Source organism: Diuraphis noxia, unplaced genomic scaffold, assembly GCF_037042655.1.
Source record: "Diuraphis noxia isolate RWA-SAM2 unplaced genomic scaffold, SU_Dnox_SAM2 contig0004, whole genome shotgun sequence".
NCBI lineage: Eukaryota > Metazoa > Arthropoda > Insecta > Hemiptera > Aphididae > Diuraphis > Diuraphis noxia.
In genome coordinates, this window is record NW_028301714.1 from 22,423,110 (window position 1) to 22,437,447 (window position 14,338).

General features: G+C 33.2%; 1 protein-coding gene across 2 annotated transcripts in view; it reads right to left on the minus strand.

Annotated features, from left to right (window-relative positions):
- LOC107162084 (paired box protein Pax-6-like) overlaps positions 1-14,338 on the minus strand; it is a 59,424-nt gene that overhangs the window by 28,888 nt on the left and 16,198 nt on the right. The window contains exons 3-7 of one of the 2 annotated variants that reach the window (XM_015508800.2): positions 11,309-11,365; positions 10,777-10,942; positions 10,049-10,229; positions 3,970-4,136; positions 3,654-3,763 (exon numbers count right to left, since the gene is read on the minus strand). In XM_015508800.2, the coding sequence (XP_015364286.1) occupies positions 3,654-3,763; positions 3,970-4,136; positions 10,049-10,229; positions 10,777-10,942; positions 11,309-11,365 (681 nt within the window). The remainder of the gene's footprint in view (positions 1-3,653; positions 3,764-3,969; positions 4,137-10,048; positions 10,230-10,776; positions 10,943-11,308; positions 11,366-14,338) is intronic. The other variant, XM_015508807.2, reaches the window with a different exon arrangement.

Here is a 14,338-nt window from a genome sequence, read left to right on the forward strand (position 1 = left end):
TACAGGATTTAATTAAATACCATAATAATTACTAAAATACTATTAATCTACTCATAACAGGTTTACACGTGTATTTAAATACCTTTTGAAATACAAACCGTATCGAAATCCTATAGTGGCATCGATCCCCTTTATATTATTAATTCAATATGATTTTTGGGTAAAACGAAGATTGATATATTATGCAGGTTACATATTATTAGCGTTTAGCTACGTTAAATCTCACGCGCGTTTTTACATCCCCGTATTTGAAGGTTTTAAATTTTTTACCAAGTATAATGCTTAATAATACAAATGACATTCGTTACGTTTTTTTTTATATATATATACACTGTATAATATAAGTACATAAGAAAGGAGGTGCGTGAAACCGACGAAGGACCGCGATGATAACACGTCATTTTCGTTCAGCTGCGCTTGGCACACGCACGTCATGCGAAGGGCTCAAAGCAAATTATTTACGGCTAAATGGACGTCGGTGGGTTTTTGAAAATACATAAGTGCATATGCCAGAGTGAGAGTGTCGGAGGTATATGGAGGGAGAAAAGGATATACCACGTCGTCAATTCAATACCGCGCGCGGGGTCCGCATATTAATATAACACGGTGGCTATATTATGTACATAATATACGTTATATTCATAATATATTATTCGATATAATGTATACATATACGGACGTGAGCACCCGGTCTTTATATTCATCCGCGTGTTATTTACCGACGCGAACAACGAGAAAAATAAGATACATCACGCGCAATCAAAATGGCCTGTGCCGCAGAGCACCTTATATATAGTGTAGTTACCTATATATATATATACATTATACACCGTGTAAAATATAATATATACATATATATCACAACATACCTTATACTTATATGTATTATTATAATATGACCATATTATGTGGCCATACAATACCAGTAGGTATATTCTGTTATATGTATATAGGTATACCTTCACTTATATATATACTGGTATAATATGTGTGTATACATATTATAGGTATATACCCATATAATATATTATATAATTTCTAAGGATTCTCTCCACTCTCAGCCAGCCTATATAGTATATAGTTGATATAACAACTTTTCAACATTTTTTTTCTTTTTATAATATTACCTACTGATTACTACTATTGCGCTTCGGTAGTTTTGAAGTATTTATATTTATTTTGTATTTTGTACCATTGTACCCATAGCAATAGGTTTATCACGTATATGTGTATAAAATTGTATGGTTTAACAAGATGTACCATGTACAACTATACCTATTTACTAACTATTTCATGCACGGGGCGTAATACCTCAGTAACTTAACATAGTTAAGGGTATTTTACATGCCCTATAGCTGAGCCTGACTCTACCGAATACCAACGCGATAGTTGCAGTCACATGAAGAATACATAAATAATTTAAATTTAAATATATATCAATATTTTTGAGTTTGAGGGAGTGAATCGATATTTCACGTATCTATATTTAAAAAAGATTAGTTTATTATCAGATTACGTATAAAGTAGATACATTATAATTTACAAGGGCTGTTTTCTTAACAATTATAATCGTTTCTATAGAACTATAATTGCATATCTTGTAACATTATGGGTATTTTATTTTTCAATATATATACATAACTATACCCACAAAGTATATGTTTTTATCTGAATTCATGTGTTTATATGCATAATATATTGTGTTACACGTAACAAAGTCATGGAAAAGTTTTAAATGTTTAATACATCAATTTGCAATTTTTGCAGGCATTTTTCAAAACGTTTCCTGAAAGGATAGGCCAGATATAGGGCGTATAATAATAACGATATATTATATATATTATTATAATAGAATAATATAACATGTATCTCGTACACGTGGCAAGATATTATTTCGAGCTTGTAATATTATCTCTCTTATATTATATATAAATATATACACGTACAATTTCGGGGCGCCACCGCTGCCGTGGTACGCAATGGCCGCCCGACTGCTGGCATTCCGCCGTTTATTTGCATCGTATATATATATATGTGTGTGTGTGTGTGTGTGTGTGTGTGTGTGTGTGTGTGTGTGTGTGTGTGTGTGTGTGTGTGTGCGTGTGTGTGCGTGCGTGCGTGCGTGTGTGTGTGTGTGTATTGTTCGATGCTGAAACCGGAATTCCGCGCTATAGCAAAATTTAATATGGTTACCGTTTGGAGGAGCCCAAAAACCCTTTTTGCGGTAATACTACCGCACACCCGTCCATCGGCAATCCCTTTATCTAAATATAATAACCCCTCTGCAGCCCGTCAACAGTTCCGTTTTCGCTTTGATACAATATTTTCTTGTTTCACAGCGGAGCTGGTATGAGTTTTTTTTTTTAATATATCCAAACCAACCGCGAGCGTATATCCATGTAAGCGCACGTGAGCTGAGTAGAATAAAAATAAAATAAAAATAAATACCGACTGGGGAATTTTATGTACATAGAAAGGCACGACGGCGTCAATAGCCCCCTTGTATAACCCCAATATTATCATCGCGGTGACCCCGCCCACAGGATATGGTGAAATAAAGATTCTTGTTTACTATATATACGTATTAGCCATAGGCACGTATAATATTTAGGTATCTATATTTCACTGACCTGTTCTATATTAATAATTATTTCAGTTTTTTTATTAACATGTATATTATATGGTATTGTAATATTATATGAACTTGTAGATTAGTTGTTGCGGTTTAATAAATAGATGCTGCGATTGTGAGTTCATGATATATATAGGTACTATGTATCATAAGACTATATAATTGTCGTATAAGCAGAATAAAATATGAACGTTTATTGAATTGTTTTTACTGGATTTTTTTACAAAATGTCGTATAACTATTAATTAGTTTTTTTCTTGTAGTTAATTATTTTTACTACATCATTATATTTGCAAACTGAATCTTGATACACGAATACAAATAAATAAATCACAAACTGTTTCGTTTAGTTTAGAAAGTAAATTTGCGAATAATATCCACTTTTAAATTACGGTTAACGCGCAATTAAATATTCAGATTATGGAATAATTTCAATTTCATATTGCAGTATTACTTTTATTTAACTTCAAATGATGGAAGAATAATTACAGGTTCGATTGAATTAAATTTCTTGATAGTTATAAGGAATAACAATTAATAATAAAATCAATTTTATAGAATTGTTTTTAAAGTTTTAACATTATATTATAATCTACTATTTTATCAACAATACACAATTAGGTGTAATATTTAATATAGTTATATACTATCATGCTATTATTTTATGCAAAATATAATCATTATTTAATTTAAGTAATACGCCATTATTATTTATTATAGTATTAAGTAAAATAGTGACAGGTAGTATTATACCTTGAAGTGACAACTGTATATGTTTATGTTAATACGACAGTGTATTTTCTGGGAGTAGACTGGATAACCATTATATATTTATTATTATAAGTATAATAATTTTATACGAAAATCCTTTTTTCGGTTTGTCTATATACATATATGCGCATAAACTTTACAAGTATAAAGGTACTCATGAAAAGAAAACTAATTAAAGCACAACAGCTTAATGTTACTATATATATATACATCATAAATTCATAAATATATTATATCGTTGATGTCTTACCTTTTTTGTCGAGTATGTCGGGCAAGACGGTACAGTTGGCGGCATTCGGACTCAGGCGGCCGGTCGATTGTAGCGGACCGAACGGGTTATCGCCAGATGCTGGTGGATACCTATGCGCGTATCATAATGAAAGACAAAACAAATAACGACAGTGAGCGTTAGTATAAGGTACATTATTATTGTTATTATTATTGATGATGCGTAAACGCGTGTGCGGTCATCCGCGCGATCACCTATATACATATATGTATATACTCTCGTCAAGTATATTATGTATGTGCGTATATTATGCATAAATTATTATTATAATACTCACCAAGGATTGGGTCTAGGCCATGTGCCGGCCGCCGCCGCTTGACCGTTCAACAGTCTCAGCTTGTCGTACACGGCGTCCGTGCTGCTGCAAGTTGGCGACACGGACGCCGGTGTTTGCTGGTCCTTTTGCGCCGCCAAATTGCGTAACACGCGGTTGATCGAAGACACCTGCGCACGGATTAATAAATTTCGTGATTAATAATATTTTGTATCAGTCTTATAATAATATATTAATAATTATGTTTATAGTGTAGGCGTATTTGACGGGATCATGCTGCAATTAATATTTCGTTGTGAAATAAGAAGTGAACATTATATAAATTATAACTAGTTTCATCTCATGATGCGCGGAATGTCCTCTAAATTTGTAACGCAAAATTTGGATGAGCGTGTATTAATATATTATGTTGTCTGCAGTGATTTCACTAGTTTCTTGAAAAAAGGTCATACGGAGTACTTATTATACGAATCTGCACTGTTGATTTTTTGACGTCGAAAACGCTTAAAATATTTAAGACTTAAGTAGGATTTATTATTGTAAATTTACAATTTAGTTACAAACATCTTATAAAGACATATTGCTATAGTAATATTATAATATGTGTAAGGTGTAACTAAAATTAAAGAAGTTTAATATTCCATGTTCTTGTGATAAGTTCAATGTTCACACTGTATACAGGGCAGTTTATTATTTAAGCTGCGTTTATAACCGACGAGGATTTTATATAATATCTTATAATCTTATATAACATATAAAAACACTAAAATCAAGCCAATAGTGTAACACAAAGTTTAAATGACTATATAAATATGGTAGTCAGTTTTATGTATTTGCTTTTGTGTACATAAGAAGTATGTGAATGGTGAATTATTAATATTTTTTTCTGGCGATTCAGCTCGACGCGACACACGTAAAATACTTTGCAAAACGTAAAATATTCGAACAGCAGCATGTCTGTAGTGTGGCTATCTATAGCTGCAGCAGATGAGTGGGTGAACGATAATGATTTCGAAAATTGTCAAAAAATAATTTCCAATCAATTTAATATACACAGACTGGCGTCGCCATTGTCTTGCGCGCGCGCCCGAGACCCCGAGTCCGACCGCCTTCGTCATTCTATGTTATATATATATTAATATATAAAAATATACAATAAATTCAGCCATAATAAATCCTATTTTTTATTCCTCAATATCTATATATAGTATATATTATATGCTTGGTATTTTTTCTCCACGGCAGCGGCGGAGGTCTTTTGTGCCGGTCGTGACGAAAAGTATATAACCACGAATTTCCGACCGGAATACATTTACGCAGCCGTCGATTGTATTGTCGCCGCGGTTATATTTTTTCTTCATTTATATACTCGGACGATTTATACGGCGCAGGGTCCGTACAAAAATAGTGGCAGGGTGAGTGCACACACACGCATTTATATTATAAATCGGTAGCGCCGAGCCGCGTCGTTATATATATATTGACACGATACATATATATATAGCTTGTGTATGTGCTGTGTGGGTGTGCGAGAAATGCGCGCGTATCACGGCGGCGGCTTCGAGTCGAAGGGTTTTGCGCGAGTCTTGATGTGTCGCGCGGCCGACAAATCCATAATGCATGAGTTTTGTTTGTCGGTTGTTTTCTTTCTTTCCGACTTGCACGTACAACACCTCGTGTATATATATATATATATATATAGTATATACTGTCCTGAAGGGTGTCGCCTAATGTCGCCGTTGACGCCGGAAAAACTTTGGGGTTTTTCACACTTTGATTACGCATTCCCTCCCGTTTTTATATCTACACAAGAATATATATTATACGCGATACACATATACCATATACATATACAACGTACACGGCGCGCGTTGCCGTCGGTTTCTGATTTTCTTTCTCTTTCTCTTCTCCACCTCTCACTTTCTCCATATTATATAACATAGATTTTTCTTTTTCTGTGTTTGGTACACCCAGTAATACACTGTACCACATGTTGGTGAATTCAGCTAGTATAGGTACATATAAAATAAACATCAAGGGTATTATTGTAGGCACCTCTTACCTATAGGCTATAATCAATCATCCGAATTTTTCTAAAAACATATAAATTATATTAAACACACACTACAATCCCTCCCCTTGAACTTGTATATATTATAAAATAATTTAACACATCCGTCACGTAAATATTTAAAAACGCCTATATCTATCATCATACATATAGAACATTTTTAACTGTGATGCTGTTTAAATTTAATACCATGTGATTTGTGTTTGAAATTACTTATAAGGCAATTTGAAGCATAATGCATATGTTTGGGATTTTACCAATAGAGATTTGTGAGAATAATAATTATTAATTTCAGAGGTTTATATACGTTTCAAAGATCTAGACAATGTGTGGTTGTATGGAGGTGTATATAGGTAATTACTAGACTCCGTTATCGTATTGTATCGATGTATTTACAATACGGCTTAGCATTTTACTTAAACAAATAAAATAATAGCAATATTTACACAATAAAAGGATGTGTTATTAATAATGTCGGCTTATGATGAAAACTTACATCCTAAAAAACGCACAACCCTATTGAGCACCGTTTATTGTTTTTCTGATTAAAAAATATATGTCAATTCGGGATAATCTTTATAACATTTGAATCATGCAAATAAAGTAACTCGAAGGGACGAAACATTCGAAATGTCTTCATCATCGTCACGATATAAAAGGATGCAGGGATTGTTGTATATCTGATTGGATTTGAATTCACGATACGGGAAAAATGTACGCTGCATAATACTTTCTCAGTAGGAAATTAAAACACTGAAACGACTACAAAAAAAAAAAAAAAAAAAAAATCGGAAAAAGAAAAGAGAATTTTTTCCTATTTTCATTTCTGTACTGAAGGAAAAAAAACAATAGATGACTATTGAAAAAGGGACATTATCTCTCTCTATCATCACCGACATAACAGTCGAACAATGGACTCGTCGTGGAACAAATGACTCCCGGAGTTCACTGGCATAAAAGACATTTGTAATTGCTCTCTGCAGCACGCATCTATATATAGGTATATATATTTACTATTAACACATAATTTTAAAACGGGGATAATATTTATTATTATTTTTTTGTTCCTTTACACATTATATTATTATTATGTTCACGTCTGGTGAAACCGTCGTGGCCGTTCCTATGTGTTTGTGTACACTGCCGCTGCAGCAGTATTTACACACGTATTATACATAATATTACACACGCGTATATATATATATATATATATATATATATATATATATACGCGTGTGAGAAATCAGACGCACTGCAACGACGCTTCCAGGAAGTAGAAATGTCAAAATATTTTCGAATTCCCACAAATCGGGGGAAACGGACAATTAAAATCGCTTTACATCACAATAATATACGTGTAATATGGGGTGAATAGTAGGCCGTTTATGAGACGGATTTGCCGACACCGTTCCGTTTTACAGTCCACGCGCGATTGACGGTTTGTTGACGAGCGGAGATTTGTATGAAGTACACCGCGAATACGTTATGTGCGAAACCGCCGAAACCGGACGATAATTTCTTTGATCTGTTGAGGTTTTGGGAATAAAATATTATATGTGTGTGTGTGTGTGTGTGTGTGTGTCTGTGTGTGTAGCCATGTGAAAATATAGTATTATTGTTTTCGGTCATTTCCGCTGCAATCACTCTCGTATATCCGTAATAATTTTCGTAAAACTGATGAAATCAATATAAACCTATATCATATACATCCCCGCACATAAATATATTTTAAAGAACATTCGGTGCAATTAATATACGATCACGTATATATTATTGTATAATGTAAGAATGATAATAATTGTCAGCGATGGATGATATCGAGGAAAAAACGTAAGTATAATAATATATAATATATTTTAAATGCATTTATTATAGTTGTTAATCGTCCCGAAAACGGTTGAAACCCGATAGTACCTACGATGTTATTATAATAATATACATTATTTTATTATAATCTTTTAACTATATAATAATACACATTCGTTGTCGTAAGACTGCTGCTGTTGCTTATTAAACGTGCCCTGGGGACGCGACGAGGTGCTGTGTGACGGCGGCGACCGTGACGTTAAGGCGGGCTGACTGTTCGGGGAACTGCCGAGGCGTGGAAAATATGCGTTACCGCCCGTCCTGCGTGCCGCGGTGTATACTGGCGACGATGAGAAATCGCTAGTGCGTCGGCGGTGTATGCCTGCCACTGCCCCAATCTCACCGTGTGCATATATTATATAATATTATTATTTTATTATATTATCGTCGACGTCATAGTTGCACATTTTACGGTGCGTTTTGAGAGGGACTAAATATTATATTATATACAATATAGGTACGCGGTCGGTTGTAGTTTTATAGGGTCCAAGAAATTAGTAATTCAATATTATATATATTTTTTTAAAGAATATACCGCATAATACATAAACAATAAATATTGTACCTACAGTAAATCGAAAGTTTCAAACTATTGAGAGTTGACTGCAAACAATATATATGAATTAATTAATTTAGATTATAATTAATGAATTCACAAGAGTGTAGTAAAACAGCACTGTGATGGAGATAAGGAAATCAATTTACATAATTATATTAATATTAAGTTAAATTAAGATAATTGATAACTCATCATCCGCTTTTTAGGGAGTGAGGATTACCACGAAAGTGATAAGTGCAAGTTATGAACCTGTAATTGTAATAGGAAGTTTTGGCTATAATTCTGAAATCTGGATACACTTTTAATACTCCGCTTACGGTAGGTCAACCTTATGGATTGTTTCGTTTCAGACGTATATAGGTACACCTATATTGGAACTATGAACAATGAACATGGTAATAAATAATAACTATATATATTATAATATGAATTAATAATTGATAAAAATGTGTAGGCATCAGTCACATCAGTACTCATTGTTTAAATAAAAAGTAGACATATTATTAATTATATTATATTATGAAATAAATGGCTATGAAATTGAATCAATTATCAAAGTATTACACTGCAGGTAAATTATTCTAACATATTTAAACATATTCAAATAAGATAAAAATTGTTACAGTCAAATACATAAAATAACTTTTTAAATGAAAAAGGGAATTATTATTTATATAGTCGAGTATAAATTGCGTTACAAAATATTATCCTATGGAAATTTTACCGCAAATAATAACCGCAATTTTTCACAATTTTATCGTCGAAAATTTCCTTTTTCTTCTGAAATGATTTACCATAAATTATACAACAAGATGGTTAGATTTTGATAAATATTTTGATTTGGTTGGGCAAATAATTACACCTTAAATGTAAAAATAAAATAAATTGCGTCTTTGATGTGATTTAATGTAAATATACTATATAGTATACCTAATATATATTGGTGGACGGGGGAGGGAAATGATTTTTCAAATACGCTGTAGGTATTACGCAGTGCACTCGATTTGTATTCTTTTGTTTGTTTTTTTTCCTTCGTAAATAGGTACGGCGTGCGTGTGTAAAACACACGATCGGCGGCGACGCGCGTTGTTGACATTGATTAGGAGAGGCGTGATGCGGTGATGCGTAAGAAATCTGATTTGTGTCTCCCTTTCCTCAGTCGCCACTGCCGAGGCCGCAGTCACACCCACGCACACGTCAAACTCGAAAAATAATACTTGTAAATAATATATATACACAATAAATATATATTGTATTTATATATTTTTTATAGGATTAAAAATCTACATTACGTTATTATAGGTACTCCGCATTTATACTGACCGAGAAACAAACGCTTTTTTTCATCTGCAAAATGCTGCTGAAGCGGTCTGCTCAAAGATTGTTTGATAGGTGTACCATATAATATATTTACCAATAATATACCTTAAGGTATAATACGATATTATTAGCAGCACATGTCCGCATTTACTTAATGTTAATATACGCGTGTTATTCTCAAACAAATGGGAGCTCTATCGCGGATTGAAATGTTTCAACGTAATTATTTTGACGTTGATTTGTGTGATATTGTAAAATGTACTCACGCTAGGTATGTTGTCATTGGAACACACGCCTTCTTGGAGCAGTCGATCGCGAATTTCCCAAGCGAATATAGACGGACATTCGCGTTTATATTGAGATATCTTAGACACCACTTCAGCTGTTGCTACCCTGGGCTTCGAACCACCAATCGCTCTGGGCCTGATAGAACCGGTTTCGTAATACCTGCGGTAAAAAAATATAATTAATGATTGTATCATATAACAAACAACACTTAATAATTTATTAACATTATGTTATACTCAATCATATAAATAATATCACGTTTCATCGTAATATTTTGTCAATTGCGATGTTATTAGGTTATTTTTCAAACAACTAATACTATATATTTATAGTACCTATAGAATCTAAACTTCAAATTTGTAAAGCCAATCCAAATTATGTACCTTCATAATTACTGCCAATCAAAATTATGGAAAATAACTTTAAAACCAATGTTAAATAGATTATATAATAAAGGATAGTTAAGTCAAATAGTACATAATATATTAATATGTAATGGGCAATGGGCTTGTATATTCATTTTATCTGTGCATTTTAAGATCAATGTTTAAAAAGACATTTAATGTTGAAATGTGATATAATACACCTATATTGTGTCTGTATAATATTTCAAACTATTTATATTTTAAAGTCTCTCCATAATATGTTGTTTTCTCATTAATCAATACATATATAGGTAATATAGATCCAATTTTATAATACTTGCCTTCCTAAGATTTTTGACACACATCCATTGGATACCTGTAGGATTCTCGATATGTCACAGGGTCTGGCTCCGGAATGGGCTAGTTCGACGATTTTCTGTCGCGTCGAGTCTGGTAACGGTCTACCACCAACGAACACTCCACCAAGCTGATTAACACCACTGTGTCCTACAAATAATTAAAACAAAACCGTGTAAATTGGACATTGCAATTTGAAAAACAGTTGTACGCTCAGCTCTACCAGAAGTAAACAGTTGGCAACACTGTAACATTTACTTAAAAAATATAATATATAATAATATTAACCAGGATAAAAAGTATAGCAGAAGTGAAATTTAAATTACATATATATATTTATGTGATTATATGATATATAACTTTGAAATGAAAACTTTTTGCTTTATTGACTTATTGAAGTCTAACAGCAAAATATCGACCGTCACACTTCTGTACAATTTTTATTCTGTTTATAATATATCATGTATAATGTATAATATAAATTGTATTGAGTGTGTTAAATATTAATTTTCGTACCCAAGTCTAATTCACGCGTTGCAATAATCCTACCATCGTAATCAGCAGTGTTACCAACTGAAATCAAAGAAAATCAAATGGTATAAGAGTTATGTGTGGTGTGTTTAATACATCATAATAGTACTTAAGTGGAGCGTTTACACAAGGGAGTGTGCAGTTTGATCGCAGTTGGGACATGGGCTTATATAGGAATAATAAAAAAATATGGTATGAGTATATTGAACTGTAGCAGTATAATCCGTATTCATAAGTGGACGATAATTCACATAGAATTAGTATTCATGAGTATATAATAAAATACTACGATTGGTCAAGTAAAATGGATACGTAGGTATATAGCTATTTTAGAACTTACATAATATACTAGTATAATGTATATATCTAATGAAGTAAAGACTATTGACTAATATCTATGCGCTATGTCTAGTATTAAATTATATTAGCCTATCCAGCTACAGATTAACCAAAAATGATAATTTATATGTGTTTTGCTAGAAAAGCAACCTTATGTAATACACCTAACCTATAGGTATATAACATACTAGTACTCAATACTGCAGCATGATGGTAGATTACTTCACATTTCACATACCAACCACGACCACCTTATACTACTGAACCTATATAAAAACGTATAAGTTTATCTACGGGCCTACAGTTATAAATTATTTTTTATTTACTAAAATGTCTGTGCAGCATACTTATTTGTTCGTCGAAAGCATAAAGGTATATATGTTTTATGTTTACAAACTATAAAATATAATATAAGGTTATTAGGTATATTATTAGGTATTGACCATGGTTGAAATATACAAGATTACTGCATTTTATATGCCCTCTTTAAATCAAATATTTGAAGATAAAAACAAAAATGGCAGCGTAAATGGAGCCAATAATAATCAAGTATATAATATGTGAGGGAACTTTTATGCCAGCCAGTAAATTTTTCATAATAAGAAAAATTGATGTATTTTTCAACTTGTGATATCCCTTAACGCAGCCATTTTGTATCTGATGATAACAATCCTTTGTCGATATGCATAATAACCTTGTAAATATATCAACCATGCATGGTACCATGGTATTCATTATAAAAGTATAATATCATTATCACGCCACTTGGCCACTTTCCACATGAACACCACGACCTATATCGGCTATATTATTACATAGGTATTAATGTATAAATAGTATACATAGTATATACTATATATATATATAATAATAATATGCTGTTGCTCACGCGGTAGACGACGTTTACGCGGCGATTAAACAACAGCAGCGGTACCGCCGTCACCGGAAACATCGTGTAATCGGTCCCTGCGGACAAGAGGGTCAAACAGATCATTAAGCTGCGGTTTACACAATGTACGCGGTCCGCCCGCCCCGAGGAAAACGCTTGACCGTTCGTGCTGACGGCCCTCGTAGCGGCCGACCCAGTGGCTTTTATATATTTTTTTGTGCCACGGTGGTGTCCGGACGTCCGGCGGTCCAACCCTCCACGGTCCGGGCAGATACCCTCTGCGTCGTTTATTAATATAATATAACGTCCGTGACAAAAACAAACGACAAAAAAAAAACAACAAAATAATAATCATAATCATAAAACACGATATGCGACGCACATCCATTACGTTGACGTTGATTACACGCGATGTATATTCATATTATAATAATATTATACATGGCGAATATGATCTATAATATATATAGGATAATAAAGCTGAATATATAACCTATAAATACACATATACCTTCACGTGACCTACGGGAAAGGGGTTTACTTTAAAATTTAAATACGTATATAGTATATAGGCACGTCTAAAACGGTATATAACATTCACCGGTCTACAGTCAGCAGTAATTCGTGGTCAAATTTGCACCAAGTACATGTATATGTTACGGGCAATGTGAACCACACTGTATAAACTTGTTTTTGTTCCCTATCGTAATGCCTATTGCTTAAGAACCATAAATTTCCCATATGGATATTGCCCGGGCGTGCCACATTGCCCGTAACATGTAGATACATAATATTATAGTTTTAAAGAAAACGTTAACAATGACTGAAAATATTGCAGAAACCACAAAATTATGTCGATGAAAAGTAAAATTAAAATTCTTTTTTATGGGGATATAAAATGTACATAATTTGGTTCACAATATAAGTTTTTTTTTTAAATATTGTATTATTATACATCCGATATAATAATATTTTCAATATTATATATTTAATTAAATGAAAAGTTATTTTAAAAGTAAAACGGGATACTATTGTTTACGTACAATACTATTACAGCATTTTATTATCATGCGGATCATAGGACATAGATGCGCCTAATAAAATACTTTTATGAAGACGATATATATACCTAAATACAATCAATAAAATAGGAGTCGTACCTATATAATAATAATAATGATTTCGATGACGGCGGCACGGCGCGTTTGACCGTATCGTGTCGTCGGAATACACACTTCAAACAACTACACCGCATTTGTGTAACTGCCTTTCATGTCTGACCGAACAACACACACGATGCACTGTGAATTGCCGTCGCTTAAGAAGGGGTGGATGAGATGATGACGAAGAGGAGGAGGAGGAGGAGAAAGATCTGGGTAAACCTATATAGGTAATAATATAATGTATCCGTACCTAATATAATATAACGACGTTTAACAGTTCAGGAATTGTAACGCTATTATATGGAGAGCGGCGGCAGTCACAGTGATATGACCGTATTATTATAACAAACGGTGGCGACGGGGATTTTAACGAACAGGTGCGCCGGTTTCGCCACGTCGAAAACTCTGCCGCAGAACGCCCCCGCGCAGTTTCCATTCATTATTATTTATTATATATAATATAATAATACAACGATTTCAAGCGCGCGGTATCCGTCAATCCTTTCGCTGTACCTATATACTACCTATATATATATATATATACAATCGTTTCGGAAGACCCTGCAGCTGGTGTCGAGTGTCTACGGCACCGACGAGATAAACAAGTGGATATACATAATAATA